Source organism: Sinohyriopsis cumingii, chromosome 18 (assembly GCF_028554795.1).
Source record: "Sinohyriopsis cumingii isolate HCF-2022 chromosome 18, ASM2855479v2, whole genome shotgun sequence".
Classification (NCBI taxonomy): domain Eukaryota; kingdom Metazoa; phylum Mollusca; class Bivalvia; order Unionida; family Unionidae; genus Sinohyriopsis; species Sinohyriopsis cumingii.
Window position 1 is genome coordinate 97,664,896 of NC_142978.1, and position 16,301 is coordinate 97,681,196.

General features: G+C 38.9%; 1 protein-coding gene across 3 annotated transcripts in view; it reads left to right on the top strand.

The window, feature by feature from the left end:
• The window catches only part of LOC149777558 (uncharacterized), a 71,450-nt gene that overhangs the window by 23,419 nt on the left and 31,730 nt on the right, over window positions 1–16,301 (top strand). For all 3 annotated transcript variants that reach the window (XM_089942157.1, XM_089942161.1, XM_089942158.1), the window contains exons 4-8: window positions 11,067–11,402; window positions 12,336–12,674; window positions 13,181–13,363; window positions 13,831–14,001; window positions 14,925–15,239. In XM_089942157.1, coding sequence (XP_089798283.1) covers window positions 11,067–11,402; window positions 12,336–12,674; window positions 13,181–13,363; window positions 13,831–14,001; window positions 14,925–15,239 — 1,344 coding nt within the window. The remainder of the gene's footprint in view (window positions 1–11,066; window positions 11,403–12,335; window positions 12,675–13,180; window positions 13,364–13,830; window positions 14,002–14,924; window positions 15,240–16,301) is intronic.

The window sequence follows — 16,301 nt, forward strand, 5'->3', positions numbered from 1 at the left end:
CACGAATCAGTCTGACGGGAAGATGAGACTGAAGGGACCTCATGTTGACGCTGTGTGAGATAGATCCAAAGTGCCCGAAATTTTTATTGACTTTTTTTGTTAAGTCGACGACGAGGACTTGTACACGACAGGATATCCGTCTTGACACCAGTGGTGAAACAGATGGGTACTAAATCGCAAATAGTCGGAGGTGGGTTTGAAATCCACGAGTAAATAGGCGTTTGTGGTTTGAGTGGCATCGTCGTACGCATGAATCAGGCAAGGAGTTCCTAACTGCTTGGCTAATACTTCCACTTGCGATTTATCTCTAGGGATTTTAAACAGGACCACGTAATGAGCATTGAGACTGATGGTGCGATGGGTTTTACTTTGTCTAAACCAATTTTGGGTAACGTAAATGACACTGGCACTACTATGATGCCCTTTGCACGTAAACCACAGTTTGATTTCTTCTTCGCCTTCTCCGAACATGTCGAAAATGACCAGATGGGTTTGACTGGGGTCAGACACGATTCTGTCATCTTCGCTAGGAATGCCTTCCACAAAGATGATGAAATCGTCTTGACTTTCTCGCAGGAGGCTGTACGCCGGTTGCCACTCTTTGTAACACCACACGATCCATTAAGGTTGACGATCGATCAAATGATGTTTATGTTCGATCAAATGTTTGACAAATTCGGTTTTGCCTGAACCACTAGGTCCGGAAATTAACATGTTAAAGGGATGACGAAGATACAAGGCCTCCCAACAAGCACAATCTAAGTGTTCGTCAATGACTTTGCAAGTGGAGTAAGAGGAAGCTGAGATAGTAGATGTATCCATTGTGTAGGGATTGTCACTTTTGACACAAAGACAAACAAGACAAGAGTTTTTATTCTTTTTCAGGGTACGTTTATTTTTTTATGTAAGTGGAACAACACGAAGTACAAAAGGACATAAAAGCCAAATGGCTAAGTATAGCAATAAGAAACACATCAAATCGATCAAAGTGGAATATAAACAAGTCACTGTACAACATGTTTTTGGTGGACAGTGTGTAATGTTTTTACAGTCTCTACATTGGGTACAGTCACACAGGTGTCCTCCCGGACTGATATTTCAGGAATGCATATGACAGTCCTGTGCTGAAGGGAGTGGTTCTTCTCGGTGACGGGTTCTTCTGGCACTGTCACAACACAGGTTTAAAAGTTAGTTTTTTCCCTGGACTTTTGAATTGAGGATCACAACTCTTGGGCATAATTGGCCACTTGTTTGGTCCAAGCCTCAAAACCCCAATTTTTCCAGTCACATACATCTGTCCAGTGAGGGTGTAAGTCACAAGCTACACACTGATCGTCATTCACATCTTCAGTACCTAAAAGTTGACAAATCTTTTTTTTCCCCGTAGATGTCGATAATTATCCAGATGAAAACGCAAGGCTTTGAACAAAATGAATTTCTCGTGGGCATTTAAAGGGATCATTTTCATGTTTTATTTGGTGGCAAGTACTGATAGTAAAGAGTCCACAAGGAATCGGCTGGTAAACGAAATACCAGAAAGGAAGTCACTAAGACACATACCACATGTCGACCACAATTCAATGGACACAGTTCATGAAATAAGTTTTGGTAATCCTAAACTGTCTGAATAGGGTCATTGATTTCCTTCCACGGAATTTGTTGTATTACAAGTGATAAAGGTTGTTGCATGGTAGCCCGTTTTTATACACTCTTTTGTCGGAGGTAATAAGTGTAAGTTTTGCACAAAACTGATCGTACTCCAGTAGCGAAACCAAATTGTTTAGTCACTAGTTCACACACCACACATCGCACAGAAGTTTCCTCTAAAGACAAAATTTGATGGCGTAAATGATTTTGGTAATCCACTAACTCTTACGCTGCTACTCGTTGTAGTATGGCCAACATGTAACAGGTAGGATGAGTAGACATCAAAGTCTTCTGGTCCTCGTCCAGTTGAATAATGTATGACCATTGGAACGTTTTCAAATGAATCAGCCCTCTTATAGCATTCAGGTACCAGTGGTTTAAACATCGGTAACATAACGGATGCGATTGTTATTTGCGTTGAACTTGTATTTTGACCAGCTCTCGGTAAATGCGTTCTCTCAATTTCACAGGCAAACCACGAATGTTCTCTTGTAAAGTATCCATGATCATGTCAGTCAGTATTATTTAATTTAAAATCTTCTCCTAGAGCGAAAGTAGTGATGTAAAGTGAGGAATTTCTGGCCACTGCCATTCGTGGTAAAGGTCCAGAATGTCATTAAAATCTTCTGATGTAAACAGTGTAAAGAGGATTAATCCGATGAACGCAGACTTGATCCAGATAAATCTGACGCGTTTGTTGGCTTGTTTCACTTTCCTTTTGTGAATTTCTCGACACAAAAGTTCTAGTGTCACCAATTGAGATTTCGCTCTGGCAAGTCCCTGCCAAACTTCCTTGTCAATCTTCTCTTAAAATTCGTTTGGTAATCCTTGAATATTATATTTTAAATGGGGTTTAAATACTTGTCTAGGTGTTGTCCAACGTTTGACTCCTAGCTAATCTGGTTTCTTAAACGACATGGTATGCTACTTCAATGACTAGGTCCCACTAAAGGTAGGTAGTGACAATCCAGAGACCATCGAGCATGTTCCATGTAAGCCGAATCTTTCTGTTCCCACCCGTGAAGTAACACACCGCAACTAAAGCACTTGACTTTATCCCCTTTGCCCAGGTAGAAAAATCAAGCTCTGCCTAATTCTTCGGGGGTAGGTCCTCCTAGATATTTAGGCCATTTTCCTTTGAAGGTTTGGAATCGACTTTCAAAGTCACAGTATTCAGGCAAACGCACAGGAAATAATATTCGTCTTTCACAGGTTCATTTCGACCAGATTAGGTTGAAATCCGTAGGAGTTTACTCAGTTTTGGATGACATCCGTAGGGTGGTAGCTGCATGGTGTCACGTGGAGAATGACATCCACCATAAAAACCAGTAAAGAGTCCACGGTAGCGAGTGGCATCGCTTTTGCATCTGTCAGGTGTGACACTTTCAGCATTCCTTTCCATGGTAGGTATTGTAGTAGTAGTCATAGCAAAGTTCCCATGCATCTCTGAGGTCACAACTTACAGCATTGCTCTCATCGCAAGGCACATCATCGCACTACACTTGAGAATCCCTAAACTTGAATGCTGTCTGTTTAAATGGATTCATGTTTCTCTCTTGGTATTGGTAGTGACAATGGTCTATGGGTCTTGGAAGTTGTCCCTTTTTATATGTTGGCCAATATCGACGTGTCCGTACGGCAAAGTGAAGTGGTTGGGAATACACACTCACTTCTGCAAGACAATTTGATAAAGTTTTTCCAAGGGCCGACTGAAAATTTGGTGAGTGGGTAAACGTACAATCTTGTGCGGTTCGTAGGTGGTCTCTTTAAAGTTTCCATCCTGTCCAGACTGCATGGCTTCTTTCAATAGCCCAAAGTTCACCACTCGACTGTTGCGATAATTGAGAGTCATTCCTTTCATTTTACACTCGGCGTGCACCTCTCCTTGTTTGTCCCGGTATTCGTAGCCTTAGTGTTTAGGACCGCCACTAGTCAAAACTTAGAATCTTATCGTCATGGTGTTCGTCTGTCCAGGCTCTTAAACGGTCTCGTTCGATGTCAAGGTGACCTTGAACCAGGCGATCGATGTAGATGCAACTGTCCGTGTCAAAGTACAGAACGCGATTACCTAACAGTTCTAAATAGTCGTACAATTTTGAGCGAGTATGGGCTGTCACGTAGGCCGCAATGATGACATTTCCAAATTCGTCGACTTCTACAAAGTCCAGTTCTTCTTCGTAATTGACTAAGATCAAATCCTAATGAACGATGTCCACGTGTTTCATGTATCTGGTTTTGTCGTGAATCATCTGGAAGTAGCGGGAAAGTCCTGTCAAACAGTCCGTCTTGGGTAAACACGGTCGTTGTGCCATTTTACCCCACAAGCAATTTAGCATCACTCTGGCAAACGATCGTCTTCCTTCGTTTTTCTGCACGTGGTCTAAAGTGATGCCTTCCTGCTTTCAGTATTTCTATTTGAAATTCATTTGGTCTTCGGGAGTGTGGCACCAAGAAGGAGAGCCGTTGACTTCTTCTCTCAGTTTCAAAATAGCATCCACGTAGTCTGCGAAAATACCTTTCTGAGTCTCGTTGCCCTTGTGGTATTGTTCTGTCTTAGGAAAGTGGTAAATTTCGTACACTTCTAACAGTTAGTATCCCAGGTCCAGAGCTTTAAACAATTCCACGCTGACCCATACTTCCGTCAAGGCGCGTTCTTCTTGAGTGTGCTGGCAAGGCTGGTCTTGGTTGCACGTATCGGCACAACTACGGCACAAGGGAAACATCAGTTTTCCTTGGCAATGGTGAGGTAAAACGGCATGGTACAAGTCGGTGGGAGGCAACACTTTGCATTTAATCAAGCCTTCGTATTGTCGAATGTTGTCCAGGTCAATGTGTTCCGTCAGCAATTGCGGGTGCACTGTGGAAAAGCGAAAATATTTGCACATGTAAGGATACAGTGAACACACGTCCAAGTATTTCATTTCTTCTCCTTTTTCCTCGTCAGCGTGGTACAGCAATCAGGTGGCATTCGTCCGTCATCCGTACAAACTATTTCACGGGTTCAGTGGGTCCACCAACTTGTAATTTTCCACGATTCGTTTTAACTCGGGGTCGATTTTCAAACGGTGATCGTACTCGTGTTCCCACATTTCCACCACTTGGTATCCTTGCTGTTCTAATTTCAAGCGTCGCTGACAAGTGGCCCGGTACATGTCTTCCATGGTCCGTTGTGAAACCTGATTTTTAATGTCACGTTGAAGGTAGTAGAGGGGACATCCGTGAAATAAGCAACCATCCACCGAATACGTTCCGATGGTCATTTTGCCTCCTCCAATGCAGGCATGTTGGATCCATTTGTCTTCCTTGTCGCACAAGTAATGTAGTCAGCGTAGGGCTTTGACTGAGTATAGACGTTTGAAAAGTTGGTCCTTTGAGGGCTGATGACAGCCAGGGTGTTTTCGGGCATGAATCGTTAGTGGTATACTAAGGACCACGCTTTGGCGATGGTGCAGGCTTCTTTCAAAGGATCGATCCCTCCGTTTTCCATGAACAGTTCTCGAAATTTTCCGCAGCAACGACGTAAAATGTATACGTCAGTACTTTAGCATTTCTTCCTCAAAGTTGAAGGGGTCCGAGGCGTGAGTCTGGTACCAAGCGTAAAAAGCTTCTCGTTGTTCGGTACGCATGTTGTCGGGGTCATACTAGTTAGCCTCAGAATAATGGAGTAGAACGGCGTGTTGATTGACTTCGGTATTGAAAAAGTGCGGATAAAATCTTTGGCCATTTCTGTCATTCCAAACGTTTTAGGCATTCGGCTCAATGGCATTGCCAGGTAACTCATCCAATCTTTAATCTTTACTTGACCCACTTGCATGGAAATGATTTTGTCTCCGTTCAAAGTCTCTTTCGGACGTTCGCTACTTTGTTCCGTATAGTATCTCAAAAGAAATTGTCCATCTTCTTCTGAGAAACTGCGAGCAATCACTGTGGCATGACGATGACAATCTCCGTAACGTTCGATGTCCTATTGGCTCCACATCTCGTCGATAGGGTCCAAGATCCATTAGGCTAAATCAGCTAGCGTGTTCGGTTCCCAAAAGATTTTTTCACGTCCTCCAGGAATTTTTCTGCAGTGAGGGCAATGACTAAATATAGGCTTTTGGATGAACTTCTCGCATGCACGGTGAGCTACACAGAAATTAGAAATGTGAATGCCGATCTTTTGAATGCATTCGAAATCTAAAAAGATGTCATTGCCTTTCTTTTGGTCATCTTCCTCCTCTTGTTTGGAATGGTATTTTTGAATGTAGCATTAGTGTTCCAAGTCCACGATTTGGTGACAAATGTGACATTATTCCTTCCCTGAACATACGTGTAACTTGACACTATTGGTACGGTATGCCTTGTTCACAAGTAGGGCACAATCTCAGGAGTTGACAAGCACTTTTCTGTTGTGAACCTTGCTTCTTTAGATGTTGTTAGTAACAGGCAGGACTAACAAAAGTTCGCTGACAATCAGGGCAATGCACTCGTTCTTGTCCTTTGTCCAAGCAGAGTTCAGAGGCCAAACATCTGGACATTTCGATCCACAATGCTTGTGTTGCTCTCGATTTTTATAGCCATAGTCACATTTCTCACTGTTATAACTGTATCCCTGGAATGCGGTGATTCTGGTGATGGCATCGAACTGTTCATCGTGGACATAGACGTGAATGTATTTTTCGTCTTTGAAATCTTTGCATTGAAACAATAGAGGTCCGCGCACTTCTTGAGGATGCATTTTCAAGGTGTAGCGTGGAGCCAGGACATATTGCAATTTGTGCATTTCAGTAATGCTACAGGGTGTGTCTTTGGACAGGCTAGCTAACTGTTCTGCTTCTCTTCGTTGTTTGGCTTGGTCCGATTGTTGATTTCTTCAGGTTCTTTTCCATTCTAACGTGTTGTTCTTGCCGGCATAAATTCGTTCCACCACGATGGCACGGGTTATACACATCTGGTCTTAAGGGTTGTTAATTTGAACAAGGTTACACTTGATGCTACGAAGGTTTTCGACCAGTCTCACCTTTTTGTTTTGTCCTGTCCGTTGGGGAAGAGAAATGTGGGTCATGAACAGTGTGGCTTTTCCATCGGTGATGTGAAACTTGTCATTGGATCGTTGCACGTGTTGAATCCTGTCGATGACTTTAGAAGGTGACAGTTCCAAACGGGGTACTTCAAACTGTCGTGATGAATGGAAAGTCTCAAGCGATATTCTTCTTTGGCTTGACATTGCCGTTTCAGTGTGGTTGTCAAAGAATCCCACACCTCGGTGATGAACTCTTCTACTTTCTCCAGTGGTACGTGGGACTTGAAATCTTTAAACTTTACTGTGTACGTGTAATCCGTGGTTCTAAATTTTCTAGAGAAGCGCTTTTCGTCTCTTGAATGAGGTAGTACTTTTCAGGGTTTACAAATGGTGGTGAACTTTGGTTGGGTGTAGAATCTCTGGGTCTGGTTTCTGGCTCATTATTTCATCTTCAAAATCTCTGGCATGAATTTGTGCCAAAACTTCAGCTACTTTACAAGCCGACAAATTGCGTTTCTGCCTCTTACATTCTTATCTTTCTCTACGACAAAATGTGATCGCTTCATCTTGGCTGAGAATGTCAAATGACTGCATTTTAAACGCCATGAACCTCTTTATATCATGTGAGAACAGTGTTTATAAAAAGGATTGTGTCTTCCCTTCCAGTATTCATTCAACTCTCAAACTGACCAGAACGGAAAAACTTGTTCTGCTTTTTTCTGCTGCTATACAAATTTCTCCAATTCTTCTTTATGTCTATGTTTAAAATCCTCGACGTGTGGTAAAGAAGGAGAAGGTGGCTAAGGTACTGGTACCGGAACAAAGTCTTGCGAAGAAGAAAGAAAATCGACTAAATCTGAATTAAAATCGTCCTCTTCTGAAAGTAGACCCGTGTTGACTTTGGTGGCCGCTGCTATGCCATCGATTATCGTCTCCACGGCCGGTGCACCCCAATTTATCGTCTTCTTAGTTTCCGTTATGCTTGAAAACTCTGTTGCATGGATTGCCTGCTTACAGACGCTAGTGCACCTATATAGGTAATGTCAAGTCAGTCAGCTCTCTTTGGATTGGAAGACAGACTCCACACTGTGACTGAATTTTGTAAGACATGTTAGGATTGGTGAATAAACTCAATCCGTTTCGATCCGCTCTTCCACTATAAATTACCCGTTCAGTTCATTCCCTTCACCTGTTCTCTTCACAAGATGTAGAAAAACGTATCATCTACTTTGGTATCGTCAATGCTGTTCCGTACGGACTTACCCAGGTATGTCAGATCATCATAGACAATTATCCAGATCACGGATACGAACGTTTGGAAAAGAAGAATTTATGTGGAGTGACAAGGCTGTTTGAAGAGAGTTATCATCTACGGACCAGAAGTCAGAAGGAGTTTGAGGAACAGAAGAAGACCTATCCGATGCCCTCTATGTTAACGGAATGATGTAAACATAAACCCAAAGACACTTTTCCAGCTACTCATATGCCTCGAAAAGATTTGCTTTTTTGCCTATTTTTTTTTTAGTTGGTTGTATAGTTGCTTTTGTTTGTTTGTTGTCTGTTGTATGTGTTATCTATGTCTCTGTCCCGCCAAAACGTTCTAGGGTTTTTTTCCCGCTCTTTGGTCCCGATTGCGGTCAGCCACTTGCTACTTTGTTACCAATCTTCAGTACTGTGACATCACCTTATCTGTAATGTATTTTGTCCATTGTCGCTATACATTTTGACGCTAGACAGGCCCAAGGGGTGTCCGTAATGTATTTTCCCATTGACGCTATAACTTTTGACGCTATACAGGCCCACGACCTTTTTGACTGGATTTACCATTAACGCTATATCGCCCCCTATTACTACTGGCATATATAGCAAAATTCTACTTAGATAATTATTCAGATTTTCATAAAAGAGTACAGAACCTGATGATCTTTATATGGGGAAAGAGCAATAATGTAGTGTATAGGCTATTTTAATTTAATTAGGGAAATTTGGGCGAGAAAAGTAATCTATGTCGGTGTTGGTACCAAGAGAAGAGGAAATCTCAGTCGCGGGATTACATTAATTGTGTCCCCACGTGGCATAGTCTTGTTTGGAGACAAATAATTTAATTCCTTGACTGTGATTTCCTTGTCTCGGTGCAAACCCTAACATAGATTCTATAAGTATCAGACTACAGTGTATGTTTTAATCGCATTATGAATCTCACCCGAGGTTGTCAGGAAAAACACTCTTATCGATTTATAATTATCAGGTTAGATTTATTATGCTGGAAATCTATCTGTTCGTGGTCTAGAAACTATATACTAATTGTGTGATTTTAATTTTGTTTCAAGTACTATTTTGATGCTATACACAAATTAACAAATGATCATTGTGACTTAAAATATTGTAAAAGTTTTATGTTTTTAGAACAACAATTAATAAGAACTCTTTAAACCTTTGTTCTCAGGCCAGGTCACGCGACTTTCGTACTGTTCTTTTTCTTTGCGTGCGACGTGTTTTCTGTAAACGTTTGTTTTTATGATGTAGGTCTGGATCCTCTAATTGTCACCAGTACTATCGCCTCGTGTTTTCAGTCCGGATCATACAGTCTTACACGATTTTCGACTTGCATCTTCAACCACCATTTTTTTAACTTGTGATGGTGCAATTTGTTTGCGGACCAAGACCCACATGATTTACTTGATAAAGCAATCTTTATTTAGGCGACTGAAGGTCTCGTCCTTGCTCCTGCACATTCTACAGAATGGGCAGACATCTTGATTTTGTACATACATTTTTTCACACGTGTCTGATCGTGTGCTGTCTGCTTCTATATTTAGTTCCTCCAGATGAAGCTATATTCAAGTAATCTCACCGTCCTGTTGTTCGGTTTCAAATAGAAACTTGCCTGAATTAAATTTTTCTTCCATTCTTCTGTTCCCTCAACTGATATTTCATGACTGCAGTGTCATTTCGTTTAATAGAAGAACCATTTCTTATTTTTTATCCATATTAATAACGTGTAATAACACATGACGAGGTTACACAAGGACACCGTAACGTTTTATAACGTAAATACGTATTTTCGGAGACATCACAATGGAGCTATAGTACATTTCGCTAAGGCCATTTGCATAGCTTTTAAATGAGCTCATCATCATTTTCGGTCATGTGATAATATAATCTTGCCAAGGTTTGCAAACGATACTCTTTATTTAAAATGTTCAATAAATTTGATCTTTAATCAACATTCATGTGCGTTTCTATTATTATTATTATTATTATTATTATTTCCGTCCGTACTTATCTAGATATACCGTACCGTTCATTTGTCCGTTTCTAAAAACTTCTAAACCGCTATATGGAATTTCAAATATTGCCGTTCTGTTAACCATCTCCTAGAGGGTTGTAATCCTTGGTTCCCGCCCCCGAAGGCTCAGAGAGGGAGTCAAGGTCAAATATGCAAAATATGCCAATTGAATTAATATTTTAAAATATTTCCAAACAGACTTCATGTATGCAATCGGTGCTGGAAGAAACATATGACGGATTTTGCAATTTGATATTTGGGTCAGTGTTGGTGGTGGGGTAAAATGAGTGATGTCGGGTTTGAAACATGCAGTGATAACGTAGGTTTGCGATGACGAGCCACTGCAATTGCAAATTATTATCATTATTATTATTATTATTATTATTATTATTATTATTTTATTTTTTTTCAGCTGCAAAATTTAAGTGTCTTAATTGTGTTTGTTTATCTAACCCTTTGCTTCACCATTCTGTTATGAGTCTTCACCAAACGGTATTATTATCTTTAGTCATGTCCTATCCATATTATTTTATTAATATTTGTCATTTCTGCATAAGTGGCTCCGTCTTCATGTGCTTTCTGCTCGTGGTTTTCCTTCACCCAGAAGTGTTTAAGATTGCCTTGTTGGCAATCCATGTGCCTCAAGTTTAGTTCAAATATATTTTCATGGTCATCATCTTTTTCTTTTAGCGTTTTAAGAAAACTTTCTGGATTACAACAGTGTCACATTCTTATTAAATATCTTAGGTAAATAAATACCAAACATGCAATCTAACATGTTAACGAGTTCTCTACTTTGGGTGTTGAAATAGCTCCGAACTTTTTCTTATTGTCAATGTCTATGAAGGAAACACTTCAACTGTTCAATAATATAGATAGTTTTAATAATTGCCGAACTCAGGGGAGTGAGATTAGTGAGGGCTGACATAATTTGTTTGTTTCGTTTAATGACGGAATAAAATTTGAATGTGCATGTATGTCTGCATACACATACGATATCGAAGAAAGTTCGTTGAACAACGTCAAGAAAAATGCACTAATTAAATAGATAACTAATGACTAATGACATAATTATCTCATCTTGGAATTGCGTATTGACTCGTAGTATTATTTTTAATGTTGCAGATATCTCTTTTGTACCGTCGAAAAGCTCTTTATATATTGGGGACAAGAATTTAAATATGACCTGCAATGTATCGAATGGAACAGGAATTTGGAAAGTGGATATCCTTCATGAAACGGATAAAGCAGGAGCAATAGAAATCATCGCCACTATCACAACAAACAGTTCGTATATTAATGAGAGAAGAGTGAATTTAATAGAACAGGAAATTAACAACGATTCTGCCATTCTGCGAATAGTCTTTGTCTCAGCTTTAGTCTGTCAAGACAAGGGACGATACTATTGTAGAAGCTCAGGAAACCGTGTCTCTAATAAAACTTTAGAACTGGAGCTACTCAGTAAGTTTATATTTGTGATATAGAAGAATGTGCTTATTCACACAGGAAAACTTCATTCATAAGAGTATATTTACAATACTGCACTAAATTCTACTTTTTAAAAATCATTCCCATGTTTAAATAAATAACACTACTCAGCTGTAGGCGCTAAGGAAATGTCACTATCACAAACTTTGAAAATATACAATCCATTTATAGACTGAGTAGATTTTAGTGATTATTTGTTTGATTACGTGTTTTGAGAAGATTTCTTAACTGGAATGATTTGTCATTCACGGGACTTTATACGTTTCATAAGTTGTGCCCTGTCAGAAGTCTTCACGTTCTCTAACCTATACATTTTTTGGTACATTGTCATTTAAATTTGCAATATGTCTGACATATTTATTTTGCCCGGTCTTGCTATGAACTTATAAACTACAGCTGTTTGTGATCCCTGACTTGTTACAGTACACGTTTCAAAAGGTCGGACTCACGGCAATCTTTGGTGGAAATCAGACGTATTTCGTTCTGTGTCTGCCATTTAGACTGTATAAACTCTTCTTTATTTTGTTTGGGTATTGTTTATATTTTTACAGTAGCATTTATTAGCATCAACAAAAACACAGTTATTATATCCATGTTATCTAATCGCATGAAGCATCATTAGCATTCCAGAGGGGCTTTTATCGAAGTTGGTGTTGCAAGGGAACAGAGCCAGCATATTTCACTCGCACATTCACAAACATTAGACGAAATGGTTCAAGTGAGACATATGCATGACATTTCTATCTATGGCAGTTAAAAACAAATATGTGGTATATCTCGTAGTTAATTATCTTTACGGAACACTTAAACCAAGAATGACTACACACATTTCTTTTGAGTTGGGTGAGGTTGGAGTAAGTCATGAATTAGTGTACAACTTTTATCTCTACTATTTTTCCGAAACAGGAAAACCGCTTAAACCCACACTGATCATAAACAGAGACATAGTGGAGGGAAAGCAAAACGGAATGGAGCAGCCATTTACATGTGAAGGAGATGTAGGGTACCCACCAGGAAGACTTGAACTTGGCTCTAACTCCACAAACTACTTCTTTCCGATCATCATGAACAAAAGCAGGACGGTTTCAAATGAATCGTGTCAGACCAACCAAAAGATCACTTTCTACTACACTTTCTCAAGATTCTGGCACGCAAAGGAGATTCGTTGTTCTGCTATCAACAACAAAAGTTTGGAATCCAGTGAAGTACCACCATTCGATAGCCACATAGTGCAAGTTGTACCAGGTCAGTATGCTACAGAGAGGTTGCAGACCTTGTATTTTACGCCTTAGTTTAACATTAATTACAGAAAAATAAATAACAATGTTCGCTTTCTAAGCTTTGAAAGAATCGACATGCGTTTCACAGCATGGGAAAATTTTAACTGAAGAGAAATATAATTGCAGATGAGTACCATAGAACCGTACATTTACATTCTCAGGGAAACAATATGTTCTCTCTCTTTCCACCTGACTTAATACATATCGCTCTTGACACAAAAGGTTAATTTTGTGTTTGTATTGAATTAATATTATTCCATGTATCAGATGAACCACTTGACAAAGCACCTGTTGTTTGCTACTGTGATGAAGTTATGTTCCAATAATTTCAAAAACGTAATTGTCACGCTAGAAGATCTTATCTTGTTACTTAAGTATTACATAAACTGGAAATGTGATATTAATAATATAGCGTCGTACTGAGACCTGGTTCCTTGCCATCCATTCTTAAACTTGTGGCAAATATTTCAGAGGACTACTGCCAGAATCGACCAAATCGTAGTTATTACCATCCATACGACTGCAGTTATTACATCGACTGCGTCAACGGAAGCGTGAATATAAAAGAGTGTCCTGGGGAACAGTGCTTTGGTCTTAATGAAACGAGTGGATGCAGCGTCTGTGAGAAAGCTACATGTGTACTAGCTGTCATCGGTACTAATAAAAACTACGATAGTGGTTATTTATTTCTATGATTTCTTCCATATTCGTATAAAGTTAATATCCAAGAAATGTGATGCTCTATTATTTTGCCGAATTCGGAAAGCTTGTTTAGCAATACTGAGACAAAATAGGAATAAATCATTGTAAGAAATGACCATTAAGAAAAGTTGCTCCATTTAAATCCGAATGTCTAGAAAAATGCACGTCTATAGTTAATCACCCGTAAATGCAGTAGGTAGAATGTTACATTCAGTCACTTTCGTAGGACAATGACAATCAAACAGAGACAGACTAATATGGCATCCAGTGTATTTTAAATGAGACAGTAACATATAATACACTGTATGAAAGCGCTCCTTTTCGTTTGTTTATTTAATAGAGAATTTAAAGCATTTGCACTTTCATTTGTTCGCATTTTTTTGTTACTGTCTTTCTACCTTGATCTTGTTGTATTATAGCTAGTGTATGTTCCAAACCAACTTCAGTTGAAATTGTGCCACTTTCGAACGTAAGATGCAGCATGTATGTAAACTGTGCAGATAAAATGGTGCACGAGTGTCCAGGGAAGGAGTGCTTTAATGTCAAGAACAACACGTGCTCACGTTGGCAGCCCCTGCCTCACTGTAAAGGTAATTGATTTCTTTAAAGTGGGATGCTTTAAGAAGTTATAATCTAGCGCATGCAATGAACACATCTAAAGGGGTCTAAACCAAAAGAAAGAAGTAGACAATTCGAGATCATAACGAAAAGATAATTAATTCTATACCAGAACTATGGAATATAACACCAGATGGGCCTAACCTTAAATACTGTATCTTTGACTTACTTCTATTTCCTGTGCTGTGAAAGGCATGGAATTATCCTTGCTCATTCTTAGTCCTGGTGCATTAAATCCAAACGAATGATGTGGTACATGCGCACTAGAGCATTCAGTGTCAAATATACACATCACGGGATGTGATGTTAGGCGCGAATATTTCAGAAGCGATATCGAAAAGCAGGTCGATATGGTTATGCCTCTAATTGTGCCACACATTATACTTCTAGAAACAACGTTACATACCAAATACAATAATTCACCAAGGGATGTTTTGTATCTCAGATGGTGCACTGGACTGCGCGGCTTTCATTTATTTGAACACTGTACCCAGAAATCCGACGTTATTTTAAAGATGGTAGATCGAATATTCACACCGAACGCTATATATGGTGACGTGTCTTGGCAGCATAGGCATCGCAACACCCTTTGTAAATAACTTTTTCCCGAATACACCATTTCACCCCTCTCTGAACCATTAACGATCCACCACGTAAACCACCTCTAATAATTAAATGAGAAAATACCACACACTGGAATCAAAACAAAAAATTAGCGCAAAGGTTCAAAAAATTGTTTTAATTGTCTAAATGGTTATCAGCACCGTGGATAATTTTATGATGCTTAAATACCTACACACCTCATTTAAAGACTGAAATTCAATTATTCATTATGCAGCGAGAAGGAGGTTTATATAAATCATATCTGAGGATTAAAGTTTACCTTATATTACAGAGATTGTTTGCTCTGCTTCCGGGGTAAACAACACTGGACAAAATGGAACTGTCATATGCCCAGTAGGCGATATTCTCGTGACGAGTATATCAGTTACAGTCATACCTGACAGGAGTGAAAGATGGGAAATGTTCTATGTAACTGGGGTCAGCGGGTATGGTGTGTTACAGGGAAATGAAGAGGCAACGTTAACCTTGTCCGGTACAACACCGAATCAGACGTTGTCGATTGGCCTGCACCCATTACGGTGCCATCAGATTGGACAATATATCATCAAGATCAACAATGACACGTGTGGAGAGATTAATATAACAGGTATAAAACTAATCTGAAGTGATAAATGTGGTTTTGTTTTTTATATTTTGCGAAACATAACGAACAGTAAACAGTGACCTTTTGCTACATTAGTTAGGATTTTGATAGGAATATGGACATTATTGTTATTGTGAGTGTATTCTGTGTGAGAGCGTTAATTCTTTTGCTGAATATGTCCTCTATAAAGATTTAATTTACTCCGGTATTACTACTGCGATAAAATATTACTGAAAGCTAGCTATTGATAAATCTCTTTTGTTATTCATTTCTTGTTAAGCTCATATATGACCTTCATGGGACTTTTAAATTTAATTACTTTTAAATTTAATTACTTCTACGAAATAAAGAAGCAACGGAAGATACAGTCTATGTCAATTTTACCAACTAGTCAAAAAGAAAACACTGGAGGGATATTTTTAATTATTACCGTAGGAAGAGACATAATCACAATAGTGATTCTAGATTCTTCTATGACAATTGTATAATTCTGCAGTCAAAACATTACGCGCACTTGGCGTGTGTTATATATATTCTTCAAATATTAGATGCAAACACTTACGTCATGTATAAATCAAAGTACTGTAGACACTAAGATCAATAAACTATCGAATAATCTAAACATTTCGAGGTTTTCAAATAAATTGAACGAATTAGTATTTCAGTGACTTAAATTACCGCCTTTACTGATCCAGTATTTGATTATATTTTAAAAGGGACTGCATATTCATTATAACATTTGTTTCATATGAAATTCTCTCAAAATACATTTCGACAGCACTATATCTGCATGTTTTCTCTAATGAGAAAGGATCCAAACGTTGACTTTTAATGACGACTAGTCATGTTCAAACCATCTACTGAGACGGAATTGATGTTTAGAATGTAGGATTATTTCTAAAATTGACGAATTTATTATAACCATTTTCCTTTTCTATAATCATTTCAGTTTGTTTTAAATCCGGGATGTCTAAAACATTGTTTCCTTGTATTTCCGGCTAACAAACTGCCTAGGCTGCAAGTTTAACTCTACGTTTAATATCCCAAAGCTGTCTCATTTTAATG